This window comes from Hemitrygon akajei, chromosome 4 (genome assembly GCF_048418815.1).
Source record: "Hemitrygon akajei chromosome 4, sHemAka1.3, whole genome shotgun sequence".
Lineage (NCBI taxonomy): Eukaryota > Metazoa > Chordata > Chondrichthyes > Myliobatiformes > Dasyatidae > Hemitrygon > Hemitrygon akajei.
Genome location: NC_133127.1, coordinates 181,974,984 through 181,999,303, shown reverse-complemented (window position 1 = coordinate 181,999,303; position 24,320 = coordinate 181,974,984). Strand labels below are relative to the sequence as shown.

The 24,320-nt window shown below is 37.0% G+C and overlaps 1 protein-coding gene across 5 annotated transcripts in view; it reads left to right on the top strand.

Annotated features, from left to right (window-relative positions):
• Positions 1–24,320, top strand: part of ppp2r3b (protein phosphatase 2, regulatory subunit B'', beta) — a 146,425-nt gene that overhangs the window by 47,898 nt on the left and 74,207 nt on the right. For all 5 annotated transcript variants that reach the window (XM_073044179.1, XM_073044180.1, XM_073044178.1 and 2 more), the window contains exons 3-10: positions 1,244–1,429; positions 4,186–4,289; positions 6,567–6,669; positions 12,534–12,608; positions 17,245–17,331; positions 17,971–18,127; positions 20,611–20,659; positions 22,366–22,455. In XM_073044179.1, the coding sequence (XP_072900280.1) occupies positions 1,244–1,429; positions 4,186–4,289; positions 6,567–6,669; positions 12,534–12,608; positions 17,245–17,331; positions 17,971–18,127; positions 20,611–20,659; positions 22,366–22,455 (851 nt within the window). The remainder of the gene's footprint in view (positions 1–1,243; positions 1,430–4,185; positions 4,290–6,566; positions 6,670–12,533; positions 12,609–17,244; positions 17,332–17,970; positions 18,128–20,610; positions 20,660–22,365; positions 22,456–24,320) is intronic.

Genomic DNA, 24,320 nt, shown 5'->3' with positions numbered 1-24,320 from the left:
AATGCTGACATATGGGATTGTTGCAAATAGGCATTTGTTGATCAACATAGATTTTGTGTGAAGAAGTCCCTGTTTGTGAATTTCCAATGATCCCTACCATTTTTGGGTAAAGAAATATTTCCACACTTCAGTCCCAGATGGCCCATTTCTTTCTTTAAGACTGGCCCACAATTCTAGATTTTTCAGCTAGGAGATGCATTCTACTGCATCTGTTCTGTCAAGCTTGTCTAGAATTTTGATGTTTCAATGTTCTCATCTTCTAAGCTCTGAGGAATAGAAGCCTAGAATACTGTCTGTTCATTATGGACTTGTCATGTCAGTATGAAGGATCTTCTGTCCCCTTCTATAGCAAACAGATCCCTTTTAAGATAAGGACACCTAAATTTGCACAGAATTCTTGGATATGATCATGCCATGACACTGTACAATTGTAATATAATACTCTGTAACACACACAAAATGCTGGTGGAACACAGCAGGCCAAGCAGCATCTATAAGAAGAAGCACTGTCGACGTTTCGGGCCGAGACCTTCTCCTTATAGATGCTGCCTGGCCTGCTGTGTTCCACCAGCATTTTGTGTGCGTTGCTTGAATTTCCCGTATCTGCAGATTTCCTCGTGTTTGCTTTTGATAATACTCTGTACTTCGGTTGACAGGTGGATGCTAAGCCAAGGTGCACTGTCACTTGCCCCCAAACATGACTGAAGTAATGGTTAATATTATAGACTTTAACAAGATACTGTGCAAAAAGGATAAGTAGATGTCTGTAGCTGACAGTGAATTATAGTTTTGGGAATTTAGTGAACAGTGGGGTAAAACCAGCTACAGATTAGATTTCCTTAATTTGAAAAGTTTAATTTGTGTCTTTTGCACTATGCAGATACTGAAATCACAGTAGTTTAGCAGTTAATACAATGTTGAAAATGTTAATTAATATTTATGGCTGAACATCTCAATCAAAAGATGTCACCTCCACCAGAACATCACTTCCTCAGTACTGATGGGCATGTGACAATAGATTTTGTCTTGAATCTTGAGCACAAAAGTTAACCCACAAATATAAAATTCTGAGGCAATCTTGGCTCATCAGTGATCATTTAAAGCATTTTATGCTGTATTGTTTCATGAAAGAATACATGATGATACTCTATTATAACCCATAATTATTAGTCTTACTGAGGTAGTACATTTGATGTCCAAGTGGCTTGCCATGAATTAAATGTCTGTTATTTATTTCTGTTAGGTTCAAACGAAGAAAGAGAACCTTTTACCCCCCACACTGAGCGAGTGCATTCCGAAGTTCTATTTTCCTCAAGGATGCCCCAAGAAGACTCTTAATGTAGATGCAGTCATTGCCAGGATAGAAAATGTGTTTACTCAATTTGAAAATGAAAAGGCTACCTTGGAAGACATGGGAAAAATTGCCAAAGTAAGTTTTTATTTAGCACTTTGTGAAATTTTGTTATTTCATAGTGTCCTTTTCTGAATGTTTCATGTGCGATTCTTTTTTGTGCATATCAAAATACCAAATGTCACTAGCTAATATGAAAGTCAAAGTAACTGCAGATCACTGGAAAGCTGAAACAAGATCAGAAGCCATTGGAAACATATCTTTCAGCTAACAAAACAATTCACTTACACTTTTACCAGTTGAGTATACTTCATTCAGTGATCACAATGTAATCTTCTCAGAATGGAGAAACCAAATGCAGACTTGCTGATTGCCTTGCAGAGCCTCAGCAATCAGTCGGAAGGGGTGATATGACCTTATAATTATCTCCCACTTTAATTCTCCACTCCTGAACTGTTATAATAAAGCCTAATGTAGCTTGAGAAACGGTACTTCAGCTTCCATCAAGGCAAGTTGCAGCCTTCCAGACTCCTACAGAATGTAAATGCTTCGGGTAACTCACTTTTTCCTGATTTCTGGCCAGTTCTATTGGAGGTCATCAGTCCTTAACATTAGTTCAATTTTCTTTCTCTGCACAGCTTGACCTGCTGGGTATTTCTCACATTCGTGCATTTCACAAACACCAGATTATTAAAAAATTGTTTTATTTCTCTCCGACTCCCTCATTAACTATCAGCAGGATAACTTGTTCAAAAAGTTATCCCCAAGGCATTGCTGTCCTCATCCAATTAGAGATGTTCCATTTGTCCAATCCATCCTCCCTCATTTTCTCATAATTTATGTTCTTTCCCACTTCCTACAAAAGGTCTTCAATCTTCAAATATTAATTCTGTTTCTCTTGCCACAGTTGCTTCTTGGTCTGCTGTGTTTCCACATTTTTACTGCTTTCATTACTAGCTAATATATTAATTTATACTTTTTTAAAAAAGTAATTTGAAAGACGTGCACATTTGGCTTTTGCACATTGGTTTTTGTTTGTCAGTCTTTGTCTACGTATAGATTTTTGTAAATTCTTTTGTATTTTTTTTCCTGTAAATGCCTGAAAGTAAACAAATCTCAAGGTAGTATATGGTATGTACTTTGATAATAAATTGGACAGTATGTTAGTTTTTTTAAGCCCTACTGGTTCTTATGAAAGACAAACACGAGGAAATCTGCAGATACTGGAAATTCAAGCAACACACACAAAATGCTGGTGAAACACAGCAGGCCAGGCAGCATCTATAGGGAGAAGCACTGTTGATGTTTCGGGCCAAGACCCTTCGTCAGGATGGATAGAGATAGAGATTAGCTTTTTGTCACATGTACGTTGATATTATATATTGATATATCAAGGGTGGTCTCAAAGCACTAACATTGGTTCACAGATCTAATGCTGAAAGTAAGATCAGTTGAAGTATATTATTTGCCAGCACAGCCACAACAGGCAAAATGCTCTGCTTTATAACTTGACCATCTGTTTTTTCTTGTACTTTATTAACACAGAAGGTGGCTTTGGGCCTCCTTTCTGTGTCAATAAAGTACAAGAAAAATTATGTATGACTAAAGGAAAGATCATTTCCTTTAATGTCATTTCCCCTCTTATTGTTTCCCTGTAAATATGCAACTTGTGTTCTCCCACATACTCATCAATTTCATTTTGAATCTTGTTAACCTGTTTGGGATTTAAGAGGAAGCCTGAGGTCTGCACCACTCATCGTGTATCTGTTTGTAGTAATCCTGTTGAATTTTCCCATCAACTCCCCTACCTCTTGCCTTCGTGCTAAGGGCGATTTACGATGATAGTTAAATATTACAAGTTTTCATCCATCATTGGACATGTGAAATTGTTGTGGGATGAACACTGGGGGGAAAACTGGTCACAAGGAGAAAGTGCAAATTATAAGCCCTCCACAGATTACAAACCCATCACTTGTCTACAGCTTATACATAAAAGCATTTGGCCATGTAGGCTTGCTTGCTGCTGCTCGGCTGCAGTTATCTTCTGCAGCCTGGGAACTCTGTGGTTGCATTTTCAACCATCCAACTTAACAGTTCAGAAGAATAGAACCCTACTTTGTAACCTGGATGCCACATCCAAGGTCAGAATCAGATCTGGGTTTCCAGAGCTGTAAGGTGTACAAATACAAATACTTTATTGTCACCAAACAATTGATACTAGAGCGTACAATCATCACAGTGTAGCAGCTCCTACTGCTGTACCATAGTGCTCTGATTTAACACCGCTGTTCCTTGAAGGCCATCAGTGTAATGGAAAAGTAGCTAATTATAACTAATTAATCTAACCATACTTTCATAGTTGGGTTTAGTATTTTCCTTTTTGGGGAAAAATACATCAGCTCATCTAAAATAAATTTCATAAAGCACACCATTTTATGATTTCTTCCTCGGCTTTAGCATCCAATCTGGGGTTCAGACATACATTGTTTTAGCATCTTTTCATTGAACCAAATAAACTGGATTTCATCGGTTGTCTATGGAGCATAGAAGGAGGGAGCTAGCAAGAAATCAATGAGTACCAAATGCAAAGATACAAATTCAATTTGAATATCTTTGTCTTTTAAAGTGGCCAAATCCTTAAAAGTCTTCAATTCTGATTTCATAAAGATGCTGTATACTCAAGTTTATTAATGAGTATTTTTAGTTATTTTTCTAATTGTGTCTTTGCTTCAGCTTTATTTGCTTCCTTTGCTTTCAATCATTCATTATAACATCTCTATATGAGACATTAAATTTACTGGCTTAACAAAAGGCTTTTTTTATTCAATTCAAAGGTATGTGACTGCCCACTGTATTGGAAAGCCCCGTTGTTTTGTGCTGCTGGTGGGGAAAGAACAGGATGTGTGTCTGTCCACAAGTTTGTCGCAACATGGAGAAAGTAAGTGTTCTCCTGCTTGTTCCACTGCTCTTAACTGTAATTTTTAGTACGGAGTTCTTGATTTCCTTTCTGCTTAGTTTATTGGTAACTAATTGAGAAAAGGACCTTTTGGAGTCCATAATTAGAATTCTCAGTTTACGTTTATCGGTTTTTGACAGTGCAGCAGCACAATAGAAAAGTGCTTTCATTTCAAATTTTGAATCACATTTTTGAAGCTGAAGTTCGAAAGCAAATAATGAGAAAACAAAAATTATGCAGCTATTTTTGTCTGAAAGAGCATGTATTTGAAATTAAACAAATATGGATGCAGGGAATTTTTCAGTTTCGGTCAGGTTTCTGACCACAAACTTGTATGAAAATCAGAATAGGGTTTAATATCACAGATATGTTGTGAAATTTCTTTTTTTTTTGCAGTAGAGTGAAATGCACAAATAAACTAAGTTACAATAAAATACATAAATTAAATAATTTTTTTTTGAAATACTAGATTTTAGATTTTTTCTGATTATCTTAAATAAAAATTTGAAAACAAAAGACACTCCTGAATGTGAATGCTTATCAGCGTGCTCTTGTTATATGGATGATTTAAAAGAAAAAAAAATGAATATCAGCAAAATTAGACTGCACCTAAATACTCTGTATTTTGGTTAGAGGCACAAGAGATGCTGAAAATTGAGCAACAGGCACAAATTGGGTCAGGCGGAACCAATGGAGAGGAATAATCAGTCAACATTTTGGGCCAAGATCCTTCATCTGGGTTTAGCCCATATGTCAACTGTTTGTTTCCCTCTAAAGATGTTGCCTGACCTGCTGAGTACCTCCAGTGTTTTCTGTGTGTTATTGCATTTTGCTAATTTATGGAGTTTTCTGGTTATAACCACTTTTCAGAGTAGGTAATTATTTTGTTCTACTGTCAAAATTTTGTTTGGATAGCATTTGGGCTGCCTAATTTAAGAATTGAGTTAATAAATTCATGAGCTGCTCTCTTTTGGCAAAAGCTATTCCTTTTGATACCAGAAGTTTTCTGGCTCATCAAAATTGCTGTTTTCATGTTAAACCAGATAAGATTTACAGGCATTCAAACGTGGGTTTGAGTCCTAGCCGAACCTAAGCGTGTACTTTCTCTTGGATCTGTTGAAGGTGTTTATGAATGGAAAATCTGAGAAAGGATAAGTTTGTATTATTTCTTCCCTTCTAACCTGAAAGAATCTCAGCATCTAATCATTATTATCGCCTGAGACACTTGATGTCATAACATGTAGATGTAATCAATGCATCAATCGACCAAAAGTTGAATTTCAAAATTGCTGGTCATAATCATGGACATTAATTGTAATACCTTTGCCTATCCAGTAGAGGCAAAATGTATATTTCCCCAATATTTCTCTTTTCAAAGATACATTTGGGATGATTTGATTTGGAGGTGTTCACTCACCTAGGTTTGCACAATATATCAACTTTTACTTTTGTTTTTGAAGCATATGAGCGCTGCTAGTAAGGCCAGCATTTATTGTTCTTTCCCATTTCTCCTTGAGAATGGAGTGGTGAATTGTCACCTTGAACTGTTACATTTCTTCTGGTCAAGCTGTTCACACATAACTTTGACAGGGGATTCCAGGATACAGGCATAAGAAATGAAAGACAGTGACTATAATTCTATGTCAATATGTTGTGCATTTTTGGGGATGAGGAATTCAATAGTGATGTTCCTATCCTTCTGTCTGTGTCCATGGTGATTGGGGTCACATTTGTCAAAATAGTATATGTAAATGTCTACAGTGCATTTTGTAAGTGATGCATACTGCAGCCACTGTGCATTAGTAGTGGAGAGAATAAACGTTTAGAATGGTAAATGGGGTACAAATCAAGTGTGGTACCTTGCTGAGTGGTGTCAAGCTTGTGGAGTGCTTGTGGATGTGCATTTGTTTCATCATATATTCTATTCAGGTTGGGTATCATCTATGGAAGGAATAAGCAGTCAGCGTTTCATGCAGAGACCCTTTATCAGAATAAACGTTGACTGTTTATTCTTTTCCATAAATGCAGCTTGACTTTCTGAGTTGACGTGTGTGTGTGTGTGTGTGTGTGTGTGTGTGTGTGTGTGTGTCTCTGTCTGTCTTGATTTCTAGCATCCGCAGAATCCCTTGTGTTTCAGATATTATTTTAGCACAAGATACAAACTTAAAGCTGCATAGCCTGTTGACTAATTTAATTAATTTTTGAGGCATCTGATGGAGATGTTTTAAAACTATATCATTAATATCTTGAAAATCTTAGGGTATTGCAAAACTGCCACGATGATGCTTCTAAATTCCTATATCTTCTGTCAAAACCTGGATGTAACTACTTGGAGCAAGAAGACTTCATTCCATTGATTCAGGTGCTGTTTTGTGACCTTTGTTTTTTCATGAGAATATATTTTGAGATTTTTACCATTGCTAATCTATGTAAAGAATAATTTGACTACTTATTCTTTATAATGGTAGTTAGAAATAAATAAAGGTCATTTCATTGATCTTATTTCATAGCAATTTGATTAACATTCTTAATTTGTTTTCTTTTTTAAAACGTGCCCATGCTATTAAGTTCATTTTAAAGTAGTTTGTTAGACTAAAAAATTGTGTGATTTGATAAATAATAATCTAAAGTTGGAAGGGGTGCAATAACCAGCAGGCCTAAGTACTCTGATGTCTCAAATGCTTTGGAGTATACATTTTGTGTTGCTGATAGTTGCCCAAGCTGTATAGTTATTCAACTAATGAGTCAAGGTATTACCAATTTGCACAAGATGTATATTAAAGTAGGTTCAAGGAAATTAAATACCATGAACCATTCTGGAGAAGAATGAAATGTATTTTTATTCACTTTTTCTTTTGAGAGATTCTAGCAGTCATCTACTACCAACCAAACCTCACCTATGGTCTGAGCATATACCCCGTTCTGCATTTAAATACAGTTTTGTGGGTATATAATGTTGGAAGTGACACGTTTTAGATGAAACATTCATGTTATATGCTGTCCTTTTCTTTTCCAATACTTTTATTAATTTACGTATAAGAATACAGAGTACAAGAAAAAATATATATTAATACATTATGCTAAATCGCATATAAAGTCTCCTTACCCTATATTCATACAGATTGATTAATTAGTAACATTGAAATATAGTAATTTTATTATATAAAAAAAATCTAACTCACTATCAAGACCAAAGTTGATTAGTAAAGGAAAAAAAAAGTTAGTCATCATCTGTGCTTTAACAGCAAATCAAAGGTTTTGAAAATAATTCAGAAAAGGTCCCCACAATGTTTGAAAGTCTTGACCAGATTCAGAGATTGAAAATCGAATCTTCTCTAAACTTAAACATCACATCACATCACATAACCATTGGGCGTGAGTGGGGGGGGGGGGCGGGGGGGGCACATCTTTCCATTTAAGCAAGAGCATCCTTCTGGCCAAAAGAGAAATAAAAGCCAAAATGTACAAGTCAGATGACTCCAAAATAATATCCTTTCCTCCAACAATACCAAATAAAATGGTCAAAGGATTAGGCTTAAAGTTTACTTTGAAAAGTATTGAGAAAGTTTGAAATACTACTTTCTAATATTTTTCCAAGACTTGGGCATAACTAAAACATATGAATGAGTGAAGCTTATCCATTATTACATTTATCACAATATGGAGATGTATCTAAATAAGAATGAGACAACTTACCCTTGGTCATATGGCCCTATGGACCATTTTAAATTGTAGGAGAGAGTGGCGGGCACATAATGATGAATTGTTAACCAATTTAAAATTTTGATTCCAAGTTTCCTCAGAAATTGAAGTCTGTAAATCTTGTTCCCAAAGATTTTTAATTTTATCTAAAGGAACACTTCTCATTCCCAACGGCATATTATAAATATTAGATATAGATCCATTATAAAAAGTTTTCAAATTAAAAATTACATCTAGTAAGTTCTTATCTGGACTTTTAGGAAATGTACTTATTTGAAACTGTAAAAAATCTGTAATTTTTAGGTATGGCCTTTTAAGTAGACATGATATATCTCCTTGGAAATGATAATGGGAAGGTTCCATGTCTTAAGGATAAACCACCAACCTACAGTGCTCAAACACATTTATCTATCATATTTGTGTTATACTTATAAATATGGATATATAGTAAAATCTCTACATCATATTCATTTGATTTTGACTGTAAAATAATTTGGACTCTTAGGAGTTCAGAAGATACTTTAAATGCAAAATGTTTGTACTTGAATTGAAGAATTCCATGTTCAACTATAAGCTAACATGAATTATTTGAATATTGGATGCACATGAAATGCAATTTAATTTTAAGAAGTCTGCTTATGGACAATGTAGTGAAAGGGTCTTGACAAGATGTCTAGGTCAGTGCTGTGAGAATAACTGCCTTGTAGGTAGTAATCAGTTTTCAGTGAGTCAAGAGAAATGGGGTATGATTGGTGTCCCATAAAATGGTCTGTTTCTGGATGCAAGAAGACTGACATAGAATTAACTGCAAATTGTTGATACATCCTAAAGTAAAATGCTGCTTAAAATTTTACATCCACTGCTTTAGAATAACATTTGAGGAACTCCACAGCCAGGAAGTTCAGAAGTGCAAACAGCTTCAGTTGAGGCAAGAGGAAGAACGTTAGAGATGGGAAGAGGAAATGTTGATGCGGCAAAGAGAAAAAGAGGAGATGATGAGGCGCCAGAGGGAGGAGAACTTCTGCATGGGGTACATGGATCCTAGAGAGCGTGAAATGCGAATGGCTGGAGGAATGACAGAACAATATACTACTGCAAATCAAAGCTTTCCGCCAATGGCAGCAGTGGTCAATGAAGGCCACAGTACATTAAGTAACCCTGGAGGACCTAGTGCAATGACTGGACAGATGATGAGCACCAGTGCGAACACCAGCGACATGGCAGGGCATAATGACTGCTTTGGATAGGGTGCTCCAGGTCCAATGAATGCTCAACCCCCACATCCTATTGGGCCTACTGGTCCCAATTTTAGTAGAGGGAGAGAAGAATACGTAACAGCTAACAAGAAGCCTAGATACTAAAATTTATAGTTCCACCTTAGTGTGCATTCCAGATAGTCTCACTTAGATGAGGACTCTTCATAATTGAGATTTTTAGTTGGTTTGTGAATGTTGAATTATGTCAAGCAAGTGCTAGTGCAAACAAGCATGCCAGTTCTTCAACCGTAAACTGAAGTGCCATTAAACCTCTAGAAATTTTTTTTTAAAAGAATAACATTTGATTTACTGTAAATATACTTCATAGGAGAAAATTAAATAATTGGCTTTGTGGGAAAGTGGAAATTAAAATCTAAATTTCATGGGGGTGCTATGATTTCTGTGTTGCTTCTGTGGAGGAGGCCAGAGGTTTTCTCCAGTAGGTATTAGCATAATGTTGCGGTTTTGTTGGATATATTATCATGAAACATTTGATTCAGGGAGCAACGACACTTTTGCCAAGCTTCCACAATGCAGAAAATCCATCTAATTTCTGTACACATCTCTCTGACCATAAGACCAATAGCCTTCACTGATGCCACATTCTGTTTCATTAAAATAACCCTTGCTCTTTAAGGCAATTTTTTGCTGATAACATAGTATAATGCAGAAAATACACTCAATGGCCACTGGGTGTATATTTGTGGTCTTCTGCGCTGTAGCCCATTTGCTTCAAAGTTTTCAGAGGTGCTCTTTCTGCACATCGCTGTTGTAACACATTTGAGTTGTTGTTACCTCGTCAGCTTTAAACATTCTCCTCTGACCTCTGTTAACAAGGCATTTTCACCCATAGAATTGCTGCTCAGGGGATGTTCTTTGTTTATTGTACCATTCTCTATAAATCTTAAACTCTAGAGACTCTATGTTTTAAATAAATAAATAAATAATCGATTAATCACAGGCTACCAGCAGTTTCTAAGATACTCAAACCACTCCATCTGACACCAAGAATCAATTCACATTATTACTTGGATTACATTTTTTTCCCCATTCTGATGTTTGATCAGAACAACAACTGAACCTCTTGACAATGCCTGCAGGCTTTTATGCATTGAGTTGCCACCATATGATTGGATGATTAGATATTTCCATTAATGAGCAGGTGTAAGGGTGTACCAAAAAGTGGACGTTGAGTGTATAATCTTATTAAATCTATACTTTGTGTCTTGTTCCTAAACTAAAGTTCAAATGGAATGAACTGAAGAATGTACATCATAATAGCACACACTTTCTGAGAACAAACTCAAAAATGATGTAGATCTTGGGATTTTTTTTTTTAAAATCTCCCCAAACATCCTTCCTTTTATTAAAATAGCCCTGATTTTGAGATTAGAAATGCAAGTTAGATGGATCTAGTGCTATTTTTTGCGCCCATTTTGTCTTGTACCTTTCTCACCTACCAATATTTTGTAAGATGTGGATGCTGCCATCAAACCAGCAGTTGACAGGGAGAGTGTTAAAGTTATTTCAGTGAAATAATTAATTCTGGCATTTGATCTTTCTTTTTGCATCATGAGCTGGTGACATTTGATCTGACTGTTTTGATAAATGAAATAAAAATCCGTTCAGAGTGAAATCAATTTCTTTTGGTAACCCTTAAAGCATTGATTTATGTGTTCTATATATTGCTTCATTCAGGGTGGTTAGGTTTCTGAGTGGAGCCTCACCTTCCCATTTAAAATGCATGGAAACAATTTGTAAGTAAACATATCTTAATCAATGCAACTTTCAAGGTCAGATTTTTCCCTTGGCAATATTTTTTAATACAAAAGTACAGTTCAGCAACTTTTTAGTATTGGAGAAATAAGCAAACCATGCTGTCCATTGACAAAATGGATATGGAGAAATCAACCTTCAATTAGACAGCAGATGTTTATTTTGTGGGAGTAAGGGGGGGAGTGTTTACTGGGTTTGGAAGAAAATTAATCCTTCCCAAACATTGCACAACTGAAAGTTCCTGGGCGTCAATATCTCAAGATCTATCCTGGGTCCAGCATATTGATGCAATCATGTCAAAGGCATGATGCAACTATATTTCATCAGGAGTTTGAGGAGAATTGGTATGTCAGCAAAGATTGTAGCAAGTTTCTGTAGATGTACCATGGAGAGCTTTCTGATTGCATCACTACCAGCCTATGCTCAGGATCATAAGAGGCTTTAGAGCAGGGGTTCCCAACCTGTGGTCCACAGGCCCCTTGCTTAAAGCATGGATCTGAGGCATAAAAAAGGGTTGGAAGCCCACGCTTGTAGTGTCGAGCTGCTCCATGATGGACATAAACCACCCCACCATTGAGGACATCTTCCAAACATAGTGCCTTCAAGGAGGAGGCTCCTGCCTGAAGGCCCAAGCTCAATGTTTCAGGAACAGTTTCCTCCCCTCTGCCATCAGACTTCTGAATGGTCCATGTGTCCTACTTAGCTCTTGCGCACTGTTTATTTATTATAACTTGTAGTAAATTGCTATGCCTGTACAATACTGCTTCCACAAAACATCAAACTTCATGACTTCTGTGAGTGAAAATAAACCTAATTCTGATCCTGACCGTTCAAAAATTATTCATTCCACAGGAAAAAAGACAACAAATAGCTAGTAAGAATTTGGCTACAGTATCACAATTCACTGTATATTTTGAGCTGCTTTCTTCCAAAGTGAGATGTAAGCCAGTACTCTAACATTAGATTTTTAATGCACCGGGACAGTCCTACTCAATAGACATGGGTATTGCAAAATTGATGTTCATTTCCTCAGAATTAATGTAGGAATTCATCATCTATCTTGTTTCTATAAATTTTCCTTGGCTTTCTCATTGCTTTCCTCAAACATTGTTTTCTAGCAGATTTGTTCCATATAGACTCATCCGATGTTGTCATGCTTTTTGTGAATATGATCAATTATATTGACCTTTTTACATAAACAAAAACAGGCTTTCCCCTCCTTTCAATGAGCATGCAGCTAGTGTATGATCTATCTGTTCCTTTTCTGTATTGTTTAATATTTGTTGTAAATAAAAAATATATACTGTACTTAAATATTAAACACTTTGTTTATATGAAATTTAAATTGAAGGTATAAAGCAGCCTTGTCCTCTTTACCTAGTTTTGAGCTCTACAGCATTTACAGTGCACCCTGTTTAAGAACAAAAGATTATAAAGAAAATCGGCTTGATAAGAACTGAATTGGTTGAATGACTATGGTTTCCTTTTATAGGATGTGGTGAATGTGCATCCTGGGTTAACATTTCTCAGAGAAGCCACAGAGTTTCACACTCGATATGTCACCACGGTAAGTGATGCTTCAGAGTATGAAAACATGTTGTTTTGTTGTCTTTTGTTTTACCTGTGCTAGCTAAAGTGCTCTATACCATTACCTGTTTGTTACATACAAATAGATGTTGTTTATTTCCATTTTGAACGTCTTGTACATTTTCACAAAAAATGTTTTTTAAAATCTGTAACAACAGAAAATCTGCAGATACTGGAAATCCAAGCAACATACACACAATGCTGAAGGAACTCAGCAGGCCTGGCAGTACCTATGGAAAAGAGTAACCAGTTGACGTTTCGGGCTGAGACACTTCATCAGGTCCTGATGAAGGTTGTCAGCCCAAAACGTTGACTGATTACTCTTTTCCACAGATGCTGCCTGCCTGAGTTCCTCCAGCATTTTGTGTGTGTTGCTTAAGATCTTATAGTGTTCTTTCAAGCAAAAAGAGTCTGCGGAAAGAATCATGAAACCTTTATATAACCAGGTGCAGATGATCTGAGAAAATCTACAGATGCTGGAAATCCAAGCAACGCACACAAAATGCTGAAGGAACTTAACAGGCCAGGCAGCTTCTGTGGAAAAGAGTATGTCAAATGTACTTTTTTTTTCTCCCCCCATAGATGCTGCTTGGTGTGCTGAGTTCCCGCAGCATTTTGCGTGTGTTACTTCCTTGCGTGCTTAAATTTCAATATAAATACTCCCAGTGTTTTATAATATCAGTACTGATTTATTGGCCTCAACGTAGCAGATCTTGCACTATCCCAAATTCATTGGTCATCTGCATGCTGTTTATTACAACATGATCGAAGACACAATCAGACTCCAAGTATGTTGGTGAGGCAAGTGGACACTCACTCACAAGTATCCAGTTGCATGTCAGGAGCTGGGAAATCTGCAAAACCTCATGTACTGCTTTGAACTCCAGTCCAACCCTTCAGTTATCAGCTTCCTAAACCGCCGTGAATAACTTCACTCTCCACAACACTGAAGACAATATATGGACTCACTTTCAAGGATTCTACAACTAATGTTCTCAGTATTATTTATATACACTTTTTTTGTATATGCATAGTTTCTTTTTCACATTGGTTGCTTGTCAGTCTTTGTGTAGTTTTTCATTGATTCTGTTGTACTTCTGTTCTGTGAATGCCTGCAAGAAAATAAATCTCAGGATGAAATATGTACTTGGATAATAAAATTATTTTGTATTTATTAGTATAGATGTTCCGTGGCCAGATCTCTGCTGAGTGTACAGCCTTTAATAGAGATTTGCTTGCTTTTAGGCACATCTATGGGCAAGTCATTCATTTGGGCAAGTGTGGTTGTAGGGTGAATGGTAACACTGTCAAACTCCAAAGGATCTTCCACTGAATAGCCACCCATCTTAATAAATGCAATAGTTTTGACATGAAAAGTCAGAATCAGAAGGCTGCAGTTTTTTTTCTGGGAATGAAATGTCAGCTGTATGGATGAAAGCTCAAGGTACTGTTGGGTCAACAGGGTGCAGACAATAGCATTGCAGTGCCAGATTAGGTAGAAAAAATTGTTGGGTGATAGGGCAGAACATAGGCAGGTGCTTTTTGGGAAAACTGCCATAAGCTAGTGGTTCTTTGTGATTCTATTATCTCAAGAGCTTAAAAACACACCTCTGCAGCCAGCTATTCCCAGCTTTATTCTGTTGCCATATTTCCTGAGGCTGGGGGAAAATTAGCCACCAATATTTTTTAAATTCATCTGTCTAATTGTATTTTAGGACATTGATTTAACTAAGCAGAACATGCCAATGGAAAAGTTTTTTTTTTCTCTAGCTTCTTAGCAACTGTCTGGACACTTTGTATTGCCAAAACATTGTTAGGAAATGCAGACTTTCTAACTGCATGGTTTAGTTTTTGCCACCCAAAATACTTTACCTAATTTTTCCCTTCAAAGGAACTTGTCCTCTCCTTCTCAACCGTGTTTCTGTGAGATCGTTTTGTATTTAGCACTATTTTTAGAAAAAGTCTAAAACGTTTTTTTTCTATTAACAATCCCTCATGCACATTTTACAAATTAAAGTCATAGAACAGTGCAGCACAGAAACACGCCCTTAAGTATTACAACCTGCCTTCACACTTGGGATAATTTAGTGGCCAGTGAAACCTAGACTGGGCACTAGTGAGTAGATTATTGGTAAGTGTAAATACAAGAGATTCTGCAGATGTTGGAATTCCAAAACAACATGAACAAAATGCTGGAGGAACTCAGCAGGTCAAGTAGCATCCATGGAAATAATTGACATTTCAGGCAGACACTTCAAGACTGGAAAGGAAGGAAGCAGACACCAGAATAAAAAGGTGGGGTCATGGGAGAGGAACAGGGGATAGCTAGAAGGTGATAGATGAATGCAAGTGAGTAGGAAAAGTAAAGGGCTGAAGAGAAAGGAATCTGATAGGAGAGGAGAGGGAACCTGAGGAGAAATGGAATGAGGATGGGCACCGGGGGAGGTGATAAGCAGGTGAGAAGAGCTAAGAAGCTAGAGTGGGGAATAGAACGGGAGGGGGAGTGAATTCTTTCTCTACTGGAAGGAAAAGTCGATATTCATGCCATCAGGTGGGAGGCTACCTAGACAGAATATAAGGTATAGTTTCTCCACCCTGAAGGTGATTTCATCATGGCACAAGAGAAGGCCATGGGCAGACACATTAGAAAGGGAATCAGAATTAAAACGTTTGGCCACAGGAAGTTCTGCTTTTAGTGGATCTCCCAATGTGGCCTCCTCTACGTTGGTGAAACCCATTGTAAGTTGGGGGACCACTTCATCGAGCACCTCTGCTCCATCTGCCAGAACTTGTGCCAATAACAACTAAATAAACAATACTGAGAAAGAGAGTTGTAGAGTCCTTGAAAGTGAGTCAATAGGTTGTGGAGTCTGTTCAGTAATGAAGTGAGTGAAGTTATCAATGTTAGATCAGGAACCTGTTGGCTGCAGGATAATAACTTACTGAACCTGATGGGATCCAAGGCTCCTGTACCTATTGCTCAATGGTAGTAGTGCAAAGAGCATAGCCAGAGTAGTGGAATAGTGTGGTTAGAGGATCAGCCAGGTCTGAAGTAGAGGTCTTTAGTACCGTAATTGGGATGTTAGCCTCATTTTAACCAGAGCTCTCAACTGTTTCTAAGAACTATGTGAAGTGAATTAAATTTGGTTCAGCAGGAAGCCAGGACAGACCTTCAATTTGACACATCTGGTTAACATGTTTGATTCAGTCATTAGCAGTCACATGCTCAGCCCTGCCATTATTGAGGATGGGGATGTTGTTGCAACTGCCATTTCATGTTCTGTTTTAATTGTTGTCTACCAGTGATGGCCAAGTATTTTAGGACCGGATTTGGTCCATTGGATGAGCTTGGTTTAATCTGTCCACTGCATGCTTTCTATTGCATTCTGTTTTCTGCTGCCTAGTGTGCCTATATTCCTGTATTGCAGTTTCACTAAACTGGCATCGTATTTATCTTTGGGTATGCTAGGTGATCCTGCTCACCTGCCCTTCACTCAGTGAAGCAGAATTGATTTCTTGACTTGGTGGAAATTGTAAAGCAATGGATATGTCAGATCATGAGGTGTTAGAGATTCTGATTGCCCACAATTCTGCTGTTGGTGGCGCATGGTGGCTTATGGGTGCCAACTCTTGAGCTGCCAGATCTGTTCTGCATCTATCCCATTCAGCATCTTTGTACTATACACATTGTGATGACATCTTCTGAAGAATGGGATTTGTAAATTCTGCTCTGGTCTTGGTTGGAGGGACAGGTAGTGAGAGAGGCATGTTCCACTTTAGATCACTCTTTGCCCTCTTGTCTCCACCCTGACCTCCACTCAGAGTTCTGATTTCTCTTAGGCCTTTAACTTGGCCTGGTGACCCTTGAATAGCCTTGCCCACTTTTTTCTTCAGTTCCACAGGACCTGTGATGGAGGTCCTGAAAATGTATACCACTTGTTCAATAACACAATTAATTCCTTGTGTTGTGACTGACTGGATTTTTAAGTTAGCATTTTAATAATCAACCTTTCATTTATCATTATTCATAAAGACAAGGTGAGGAAGGTTGTTTACCCTACAGGAAGATCTTGCCTGCCCTGCTTTTCTGAATCTAATAATTCAGTTATTTCAGTGTTTTCATTTACACAAATTCCATCATAGTGGTTTATGTAAGCGCTTACTGATTCTGATTGGATGAGTTTCATTCATTTGAACTTATATTGCTCCCACTAATTTAAAATTATTCCCAATGCATCTTTTCCATGTCCTTGACAGATATTTGCCATGACAGTGGTTATGTGCATCAAGTCGCTTTGGACCTAGGTAGCTGGCAAGAATGTTGCACATGATTGCAATTTCCTTTGGCTTGCATTCTGCTCTTTTGCTTATCTAATTTGACAGTCTTTTGCTTCTAATTCTAGCCCTGTATTGTTTAGACATTTTTAAGTGTGGAATTTGCCAAGATGGGGATATTTATGTTTTACCAGTTACTTCTATCATTCATGGAGAATTCAGGTTGTCTACAAATATTTTTGTTTAATACATACAACAGCATTACCTTTGCGCCCATCACGCACTATTTGCTGTCTCCATTTTAAATTGCTGTCAAATGTCAATAATTTTTTTTTGCATAGGTCATACAGAGAATATTTTACACAGTAAACAGATCATGGACAGGACGAATAACATGTACAGAAATTAGGAAGAGCAACCTTCTGCAGGTATTAAATCATGCAGTCTATCTGTGTTCCTTCCTGATCCTCACTCATTTAATCCTTTCTATTTGTATGAGTAAAGTACTTGAAATTTTAATTCTTGAGTGATCTCAAAGCACTTGGATATATATATCCAACTCCATTAATACCCTCTGATATTTTTATCTGCTTATTTTAACAAAAGCTTCCATGAGGTAGTAATTGTATGATTCATTCCACATGGGAAACAACTGTCATTCATAATTTGCTCCGAATTATAGTACATAATAAGCATACCATGACTTAAATGCAACAGCATGCCTGACACTTGCATCACTAAAGTATTATCTCACCACCCAAAAATGGATAAATGTTTTTATTGCCCATGTAATAAATATTGGTTAATCAAGTTATTTTTATAACATTAGACAGAAAGATTGTATATCTGTTGATCACTTTGTGTGATTTAAAAACTTACACATTTGCAGACTTGTTTAAAAAACTGCACATCACACAAAGTAGAAACTGTGAGTTTTCTTAAAAATAGTTAACATTAAATTTTCTGTGGCAGAACATGGCCAATTTTCCATTTATTAGCTGCAAGGGTAATTACTTTTTGAATAATTAGTATGAATTCTAAAATGAGGGTATGTTTTTAATTTGCAGAATGTAGCCTTATTGGAAGAGGAAGATGACATTAATCAGCTCACAGAATTTTTCTCATACGAGCACTTTTATGTGATCTATTGTAAGTTCTGGGAACTTGACACTGACCATGACCTCTACATTGATCAGAAGGACCTGGCAAGACATAATGATGATGGTATGACATGCAACATGAAGTTACAGGTCATTAGTAGTCAGATGCTAGATGCTTCAAATGACAGACCGTGCATGAATAAGTGGTGAACTGCTATCTAGATAAACTATTTCAAATCAGCCTCGTTTGTATTCTGGAACGTAAGCCAATCCACAAAACAAAAATCTGCATTGTATTTCCCATTTTTCATCCTACTCCTTTTGTCACATTGTAATTAAGTTGTGGCCCATCAATAATCAACTTTTTGGAGAAAAAATTAATTAAATCCAAATATAAGAGCCGGGAAGTTATATTAATTCCATTTATCACTGTGAAAATGTTAAATTGGGGAAACATTTTTCTTTTGTTCTCTATTGGTACAAAAGCATTCATCTGTGATGTTTATGATTTTAGTCACACACACATAGTGTTTTATTTTTTTTGAAAGAATATTGCACTGGTCACTTTCGAGGCAAAGTCATTAATATATTGTGAATGTTGAACATCTGCATTCAAGTTCCCTAATATTCACATTAGGCTTTCGTTCAACATGTCCAATAGCTTGTAAAGGATCAAGGATCAACTTTATTCATGTTTTAGCAATTCGCTGTGGTGTGTTTGTATGCCATGCAACAAAAAATAAAATTTGTATTAAAAAATACAGCAGGGAGTGGGGTAACTAACTAGAATGGTTGATCAGATTAACTGCCTAGGGGAAAATTTTTTAAGATGGTATAAAAAAAAATTTTTAATAGCCCTATAGCATTTTTCAAGAGGGAGCTTTTGGAAAGGGCAATTTGCAGGATGGGTAGTCTCTACAATGATATTTTTTCTGCCCATGTTTTACTGGACACATTCAAGTCCTGTACTGATGGTAGACTGCAGCCAATTACCTTTTCTGCTGACCTGACAGTTCGTTGCAGTTCTTGTATACTGTGAGAGGATGCTGCATCGAACCAGACAATGGCTGAAGTAAGGACACTCTCTATAATGGTAGTATTGAATTGCACCAGTATATGCTTGGGAAGATGGAATTTTACCACTCACTGCAAGAAGTACGTCATCTGAGCCTTTTTGTTAATGTAGGAGATATGATTCTCTCTCATAAGGTCCTGCAAAACATTGGTGCCCAGGAACCCGAATGTTGTAACTGTAGAGTTGTTAATTAGTTGGTGGAGAGGAGACACATTTTTCCTGCAGGTTAATGAGAGTATTATATAAGGTTATAGAGTTAATAGAATTCTTATCAATTTCCATAACACTATTTCATATGATTATATTTGTTAATTTTGCATTTGAATCAATCTAGACACGCTTTTTTTCTGAGAAGGTGGTGGTTCTTGAGGAAAGTGTGGGGTGGATAAATAAAAGAATCCCATAGAATTCATCCCCACAATTTTAAAAGCTGTCATTTTATCTTGACTCCATTTAATACTCAGAATCTTGTTTAGCAAATAGTGATAACATTCTGACATCAAGACTAGGATATGCTCACCAACCTTGGATTTTCATGATCCTGAAAAATGAATGGGGGTTGGTTGGTGAGAGGGTGATGGGAGGAGTGTGTAAATTAACAGTCTGTCAAATGCACTAATGGAAAACCCTGAACTTTTGTGGAATGCACTGGCTATAATGCTGAGATTGACACAGATTTCTTGCTTCTGGACATTATTCCTTTGAGACAATGGATTTTGATTACTTTCTGTGACCTCTAGAAAAGTAGGAAGTCATTGTGTCCATGAACACAAATATGTCATCCTACTTTCTAAGTGATTAGAATCAGATCTGATGACATTTCACAGCTGTTATTACTTTGAGCAACTCTGTCTAAATCATATTTCTGCTTATAGTTTTAAAAATTCATTTGAAAGATACAATGACCTCAACTTGATAAAACCAATATTTGTTCATTCATTATGTGCAGTGTCATATGATATGAGTGATTATGGTCTATCCATGACCATGATTGTACTTGGCAAATTTTTTCTACCAAAATGGTTTGCCATTGCCTTCTGGGCAGTGTCTCTTCAAGACTGGTGACCCCAATCAATATCAATCCTCTTCAGAGATTGTCTGCTGGTGTCTCTGGTCGTATAACCAGGGCTTGGGATATGCACCAGCGGCTCATACGACTATCCACCCCTGCTCCCATGGCTTCACAGGACCCGATGGGTGGGCTAAGCAGGTACTACACCTTGCCCAAGGGGGACCTGCAGGTAGTGGAAGGGAAGCAGTGCCTTACACTTCCTTTGGTAGGGACATATCTCCACCCGCCACTCATAAAGCCAATGTATTAACACCAAATGACAACTTTTAATGTAGTACTAATTAGATTATTCTTGAAAATGAATGAGTTGGAATTTGATGTTTTAGCTGGCAAACATTGTTAGTCCAGAACCTAGTTATAATGTTCATTGATTCGGAACAGTCTAAGTGTTAATTATGAATTTTCTTAATTTTATAGGAACTTCTATAATTGTTGCTTGAATAATCCTTTTTCCTTTTAGCAATATCAAGTAGAATGATAGAAAGAATTTTCTCCGGAGCAGTTACGAGGTAAATACATTTTTTTTAAAATCCTGAACATTACTGTATTCTGGTTAGCCATCTAACAACTTTAATGATCAGGTTTCCTTTTGTAAACTTCTATTATTACCTCTACATTTTGTTTTGAATTGAGGAGCTTAGTTTTCTTTTATGGAAAAACCTAATTAACAGAGCAATGAAAGCTTTAATTGTCACGGACTGAAAATTGTGATCCTGTTTTTATCATATCTGTCTGGCACTATGGATAATTTTTTTCAGGTGTGCTCTGATAATACTCTGATAATACTCTGTCAATCTACTCTCAGTCATCAGGAGAATGATTGAACATCATTAGTTAATGGTAAATAATCTCCACCCAGGTCAGCACTAACAATTTCCCACGATAGCATAAACACAAGATATTCTGCAGATTCTGGAAATCCAGAGTAACATGCAAAATGCTGTAAAGAACTCAGCAAGTCAGGCAGTATCTATGGAAAGGAATGAACAATCAATGTTTTGGGCTGAGACCCTTCATGAGAATCCTGATGGAAGATCAGGGCCCAAAACATCGACTGTTTATTCCTTTCCATAGATGCTGCTGAATCTTCGTATGCCAGTGATATTAAACCTGATTCTGATTCTGAAATCAACCATCTTCAGCTGCTTTATCAGTGACCTCCCCTTCATCATATGGTAAAAATTTAGGATCTTTACACAATTTTTGATTCCATTTGTAAATACTCAGTGCCTATGTACAGCTTGCTGATGAAATTTATTAATTTATTAACCTTTTGGACAATTAATGGCCACCTACAACTGAGTAATGGCATTACTCTTTTTTTATATATATATTCCCCAATCAAGAATTGGGTTTCCTCTGTGTGCTCAGGTTTCGTCTCACATTTCAAAGCTGTACAGTGGGGTTAGTGAATTCTGGGCAATCTATGTTGACACCAGGACTGCCTAACACAATCTTCGAAGGTGCAAATGATGCATTTAACTATATCAATGTACATGTGACAAAAAGCTAATCTCTATCTCTATCCATCCTGACGAAGGGTCTTGGCCCGAAATATCGACAGCGCTTCTCCCTATAGATGCTGCCTGGCCTACTGCGTTCCACCAGCATTTTGTGTGTGTTGCTCTCTGTTTAATCCTGCTATGAGTGTTAACCATCTGGTCCCCAAAATCTTTCCATCTGCCAAGCATGAGTTTGTTGTGTGTTTGGAACTTCACTGAAGAATGTAGTTGGAGTTGATACTCTATTACAGATACTTTATTTCTAAAGGTTAATTCTTGATTTTTTTTTAATGAACTTTTCTCTCCTGTCATTTATCATCTTCCTCTACACCTATCTCGCTTTGACATTTGAATTTTTCTATTTTAACTTGTGCACATTCTCCTTCCTCAGTCATTTTCACAGTATTTCAATCTGATTAAAGGACAGTTGTTTGAGGTTTATATCCACTCACAGATGATCTGTTCCTTTTTTTTAGATCAGTTCAAACCTTTCAGCAATTGTCATATGTCTTTTTTCTGCAAAATGTAATGGCAAGAAGGAAGTCTGACTAAACACACTTGCCCTTGTTATGATAAATTATGAACTTGTTCAATAGATTTTTACAAGAATTTGGTAATGCTGCTCATTAACAGCACCATGTGAAATTTATTCACCAAGTTCCATAAATCTAGTAAGTTCAGATCTAACTTTAAAATTGTCATTTAATGTACAGGCACAGAAATGCTACAAAAGAAAGAAAAATTGGTTATGCAGACTTTGTGTGGTTTTTGATTTCAGAAGAAGACAAAAAGACAGCAACCAGGTAAATCTATTTAATAATAAAGGAAGCAAAGTGATCAGAGGATTTTATAAGTCCATGCCAAAAAAAAAGTTCCTTGACTGCTTTGAGATTTGAACATTTGGACTGTCAAGCTACAAGTTCCTCACTTTAAATATTTTGAATGGGGTCATACAATTTCTTGTTAACATTTATTGGGATGATGTTGCTTGTGCTTTAATGCTGAGGCATATTATTTTCTGTACAATTTCTCCACCTTCATCTAGGGCAGGGGTTCCCAATCTCTTTTTTATGCCATGAACCAATACCTTAAGCAAGGGTCCATGAAACCCACGTTGAAAACCCCCAATCTTGGGTAAAGAGGCTCCTACCATTAGAAATTTTGAATTTCTACAGACCAGTGGAACAAATGCACAAGTTTGTATTATAATAAGATCTTGTGTTTATGGGCTAATGCAAAAGACTTCCATGGAAGATGGGAGATATCAAAGTAACATTGAACTTTCATTGAAGGGAGTGTAATAGTGATGAGTCAAAGGAATCAGAAGGCTACTTGAAAGGTCCATCTGTTTTATTTCCTGTAAATCCTTTAATATTTGCAAGCTAACAAATTTCATGAGAATGAATACCAAAGGCTTAAAAATGAATACAAGGACTCTTATTTAAGGATGTCTCCACTTATTTGAATATCTGATAACTGCAGATTTCTTTTCTGCTCATTACTAGAAGATACCCTTGCTAAAATGTGGGGCATTTATTGCTAAGGTAACTTGTGCCAGTGTCAGCTGCGCTTGTCAAATCATGTAAGGTATATTTTGATGTACATGAAGCCAGAGAATGCAGTCATACAGATGCTACTACTTTGTTATTTTACCTCTTTTTGCCCCCACCCCACTCTTTCATTGACTTGCACTCTTGCCCCTCTGCCCATTCACTAGGCTACCCTCTAACCATCTCCCCATTAGTTTCACACATCTGCCCAACACCCCAGATATTTGAGTCTCTAGTATCCATTTTTGTCTAGCCTCCATATGTCCGACTTACTCGCCATAGTGTTCCAGAGCGTATTGATACGAAACTAACTAGCTATTGCATTCATAGGACATGTTCCCCCAGGGCATCAGAACTGGGCTGTTTGAGATGTTGCAAGATGCAAAATATTTAACTTGAGTATGCCATGTACATAATGAAGTGGCCACTGAGTATATTTATGAATGTTTGTGGTCTTCTGGTGTGTAAGCCCATCCACTTCACAGTTTGATGTGCTGTGTGTTCAGAGAAGATCTTCTGCATAGCACTGTTGTAAGGTGTGGTTATCTGAGTTTCTATTAGTTTGAACCTGTCTGGCCATTCTCTAACCTCTCTTAATAAGGCATTTTTCACACTCAGTACTGCTCACTGGATGTTTTTTTTGGCTTTCGCACCATTCTCTGTAAGCTCTATAGATTGTTGTGCATGAAAATCCCAGGAGATCAGCAGTCTCTGAGATATTCAGACCACCCCATCTGGCACCAACAATCATTCCACAATCAAAGTCACTTGGATCACATTTCTTCCCCATTCAGATATTTGATCTGAACAGCAACTATGACTGCTTGCTTTTCTGCATTGAGTTGCTGCCACACGATTGGCTGATAGGATATTTATATTAATGTCAAGTGTAAGGGTGTACTTAATAAAGTGGCCACTGAATATAACTTTTCCAGTTTTTCAGTTAATATGACTGATCAGTCCTGATCAAAGCCACACTTTTTTTAAGCTTCTCACAAAGGGTTCTCCTCTAAGAACTAACCTACTTCGGGTTGATAGAAGAAAAGGGAAGTAAGAAGACTTGTGTGGACCTGGAATTCGATACTTGAATAATTTAAATAACTTTTGGGTTCACATTT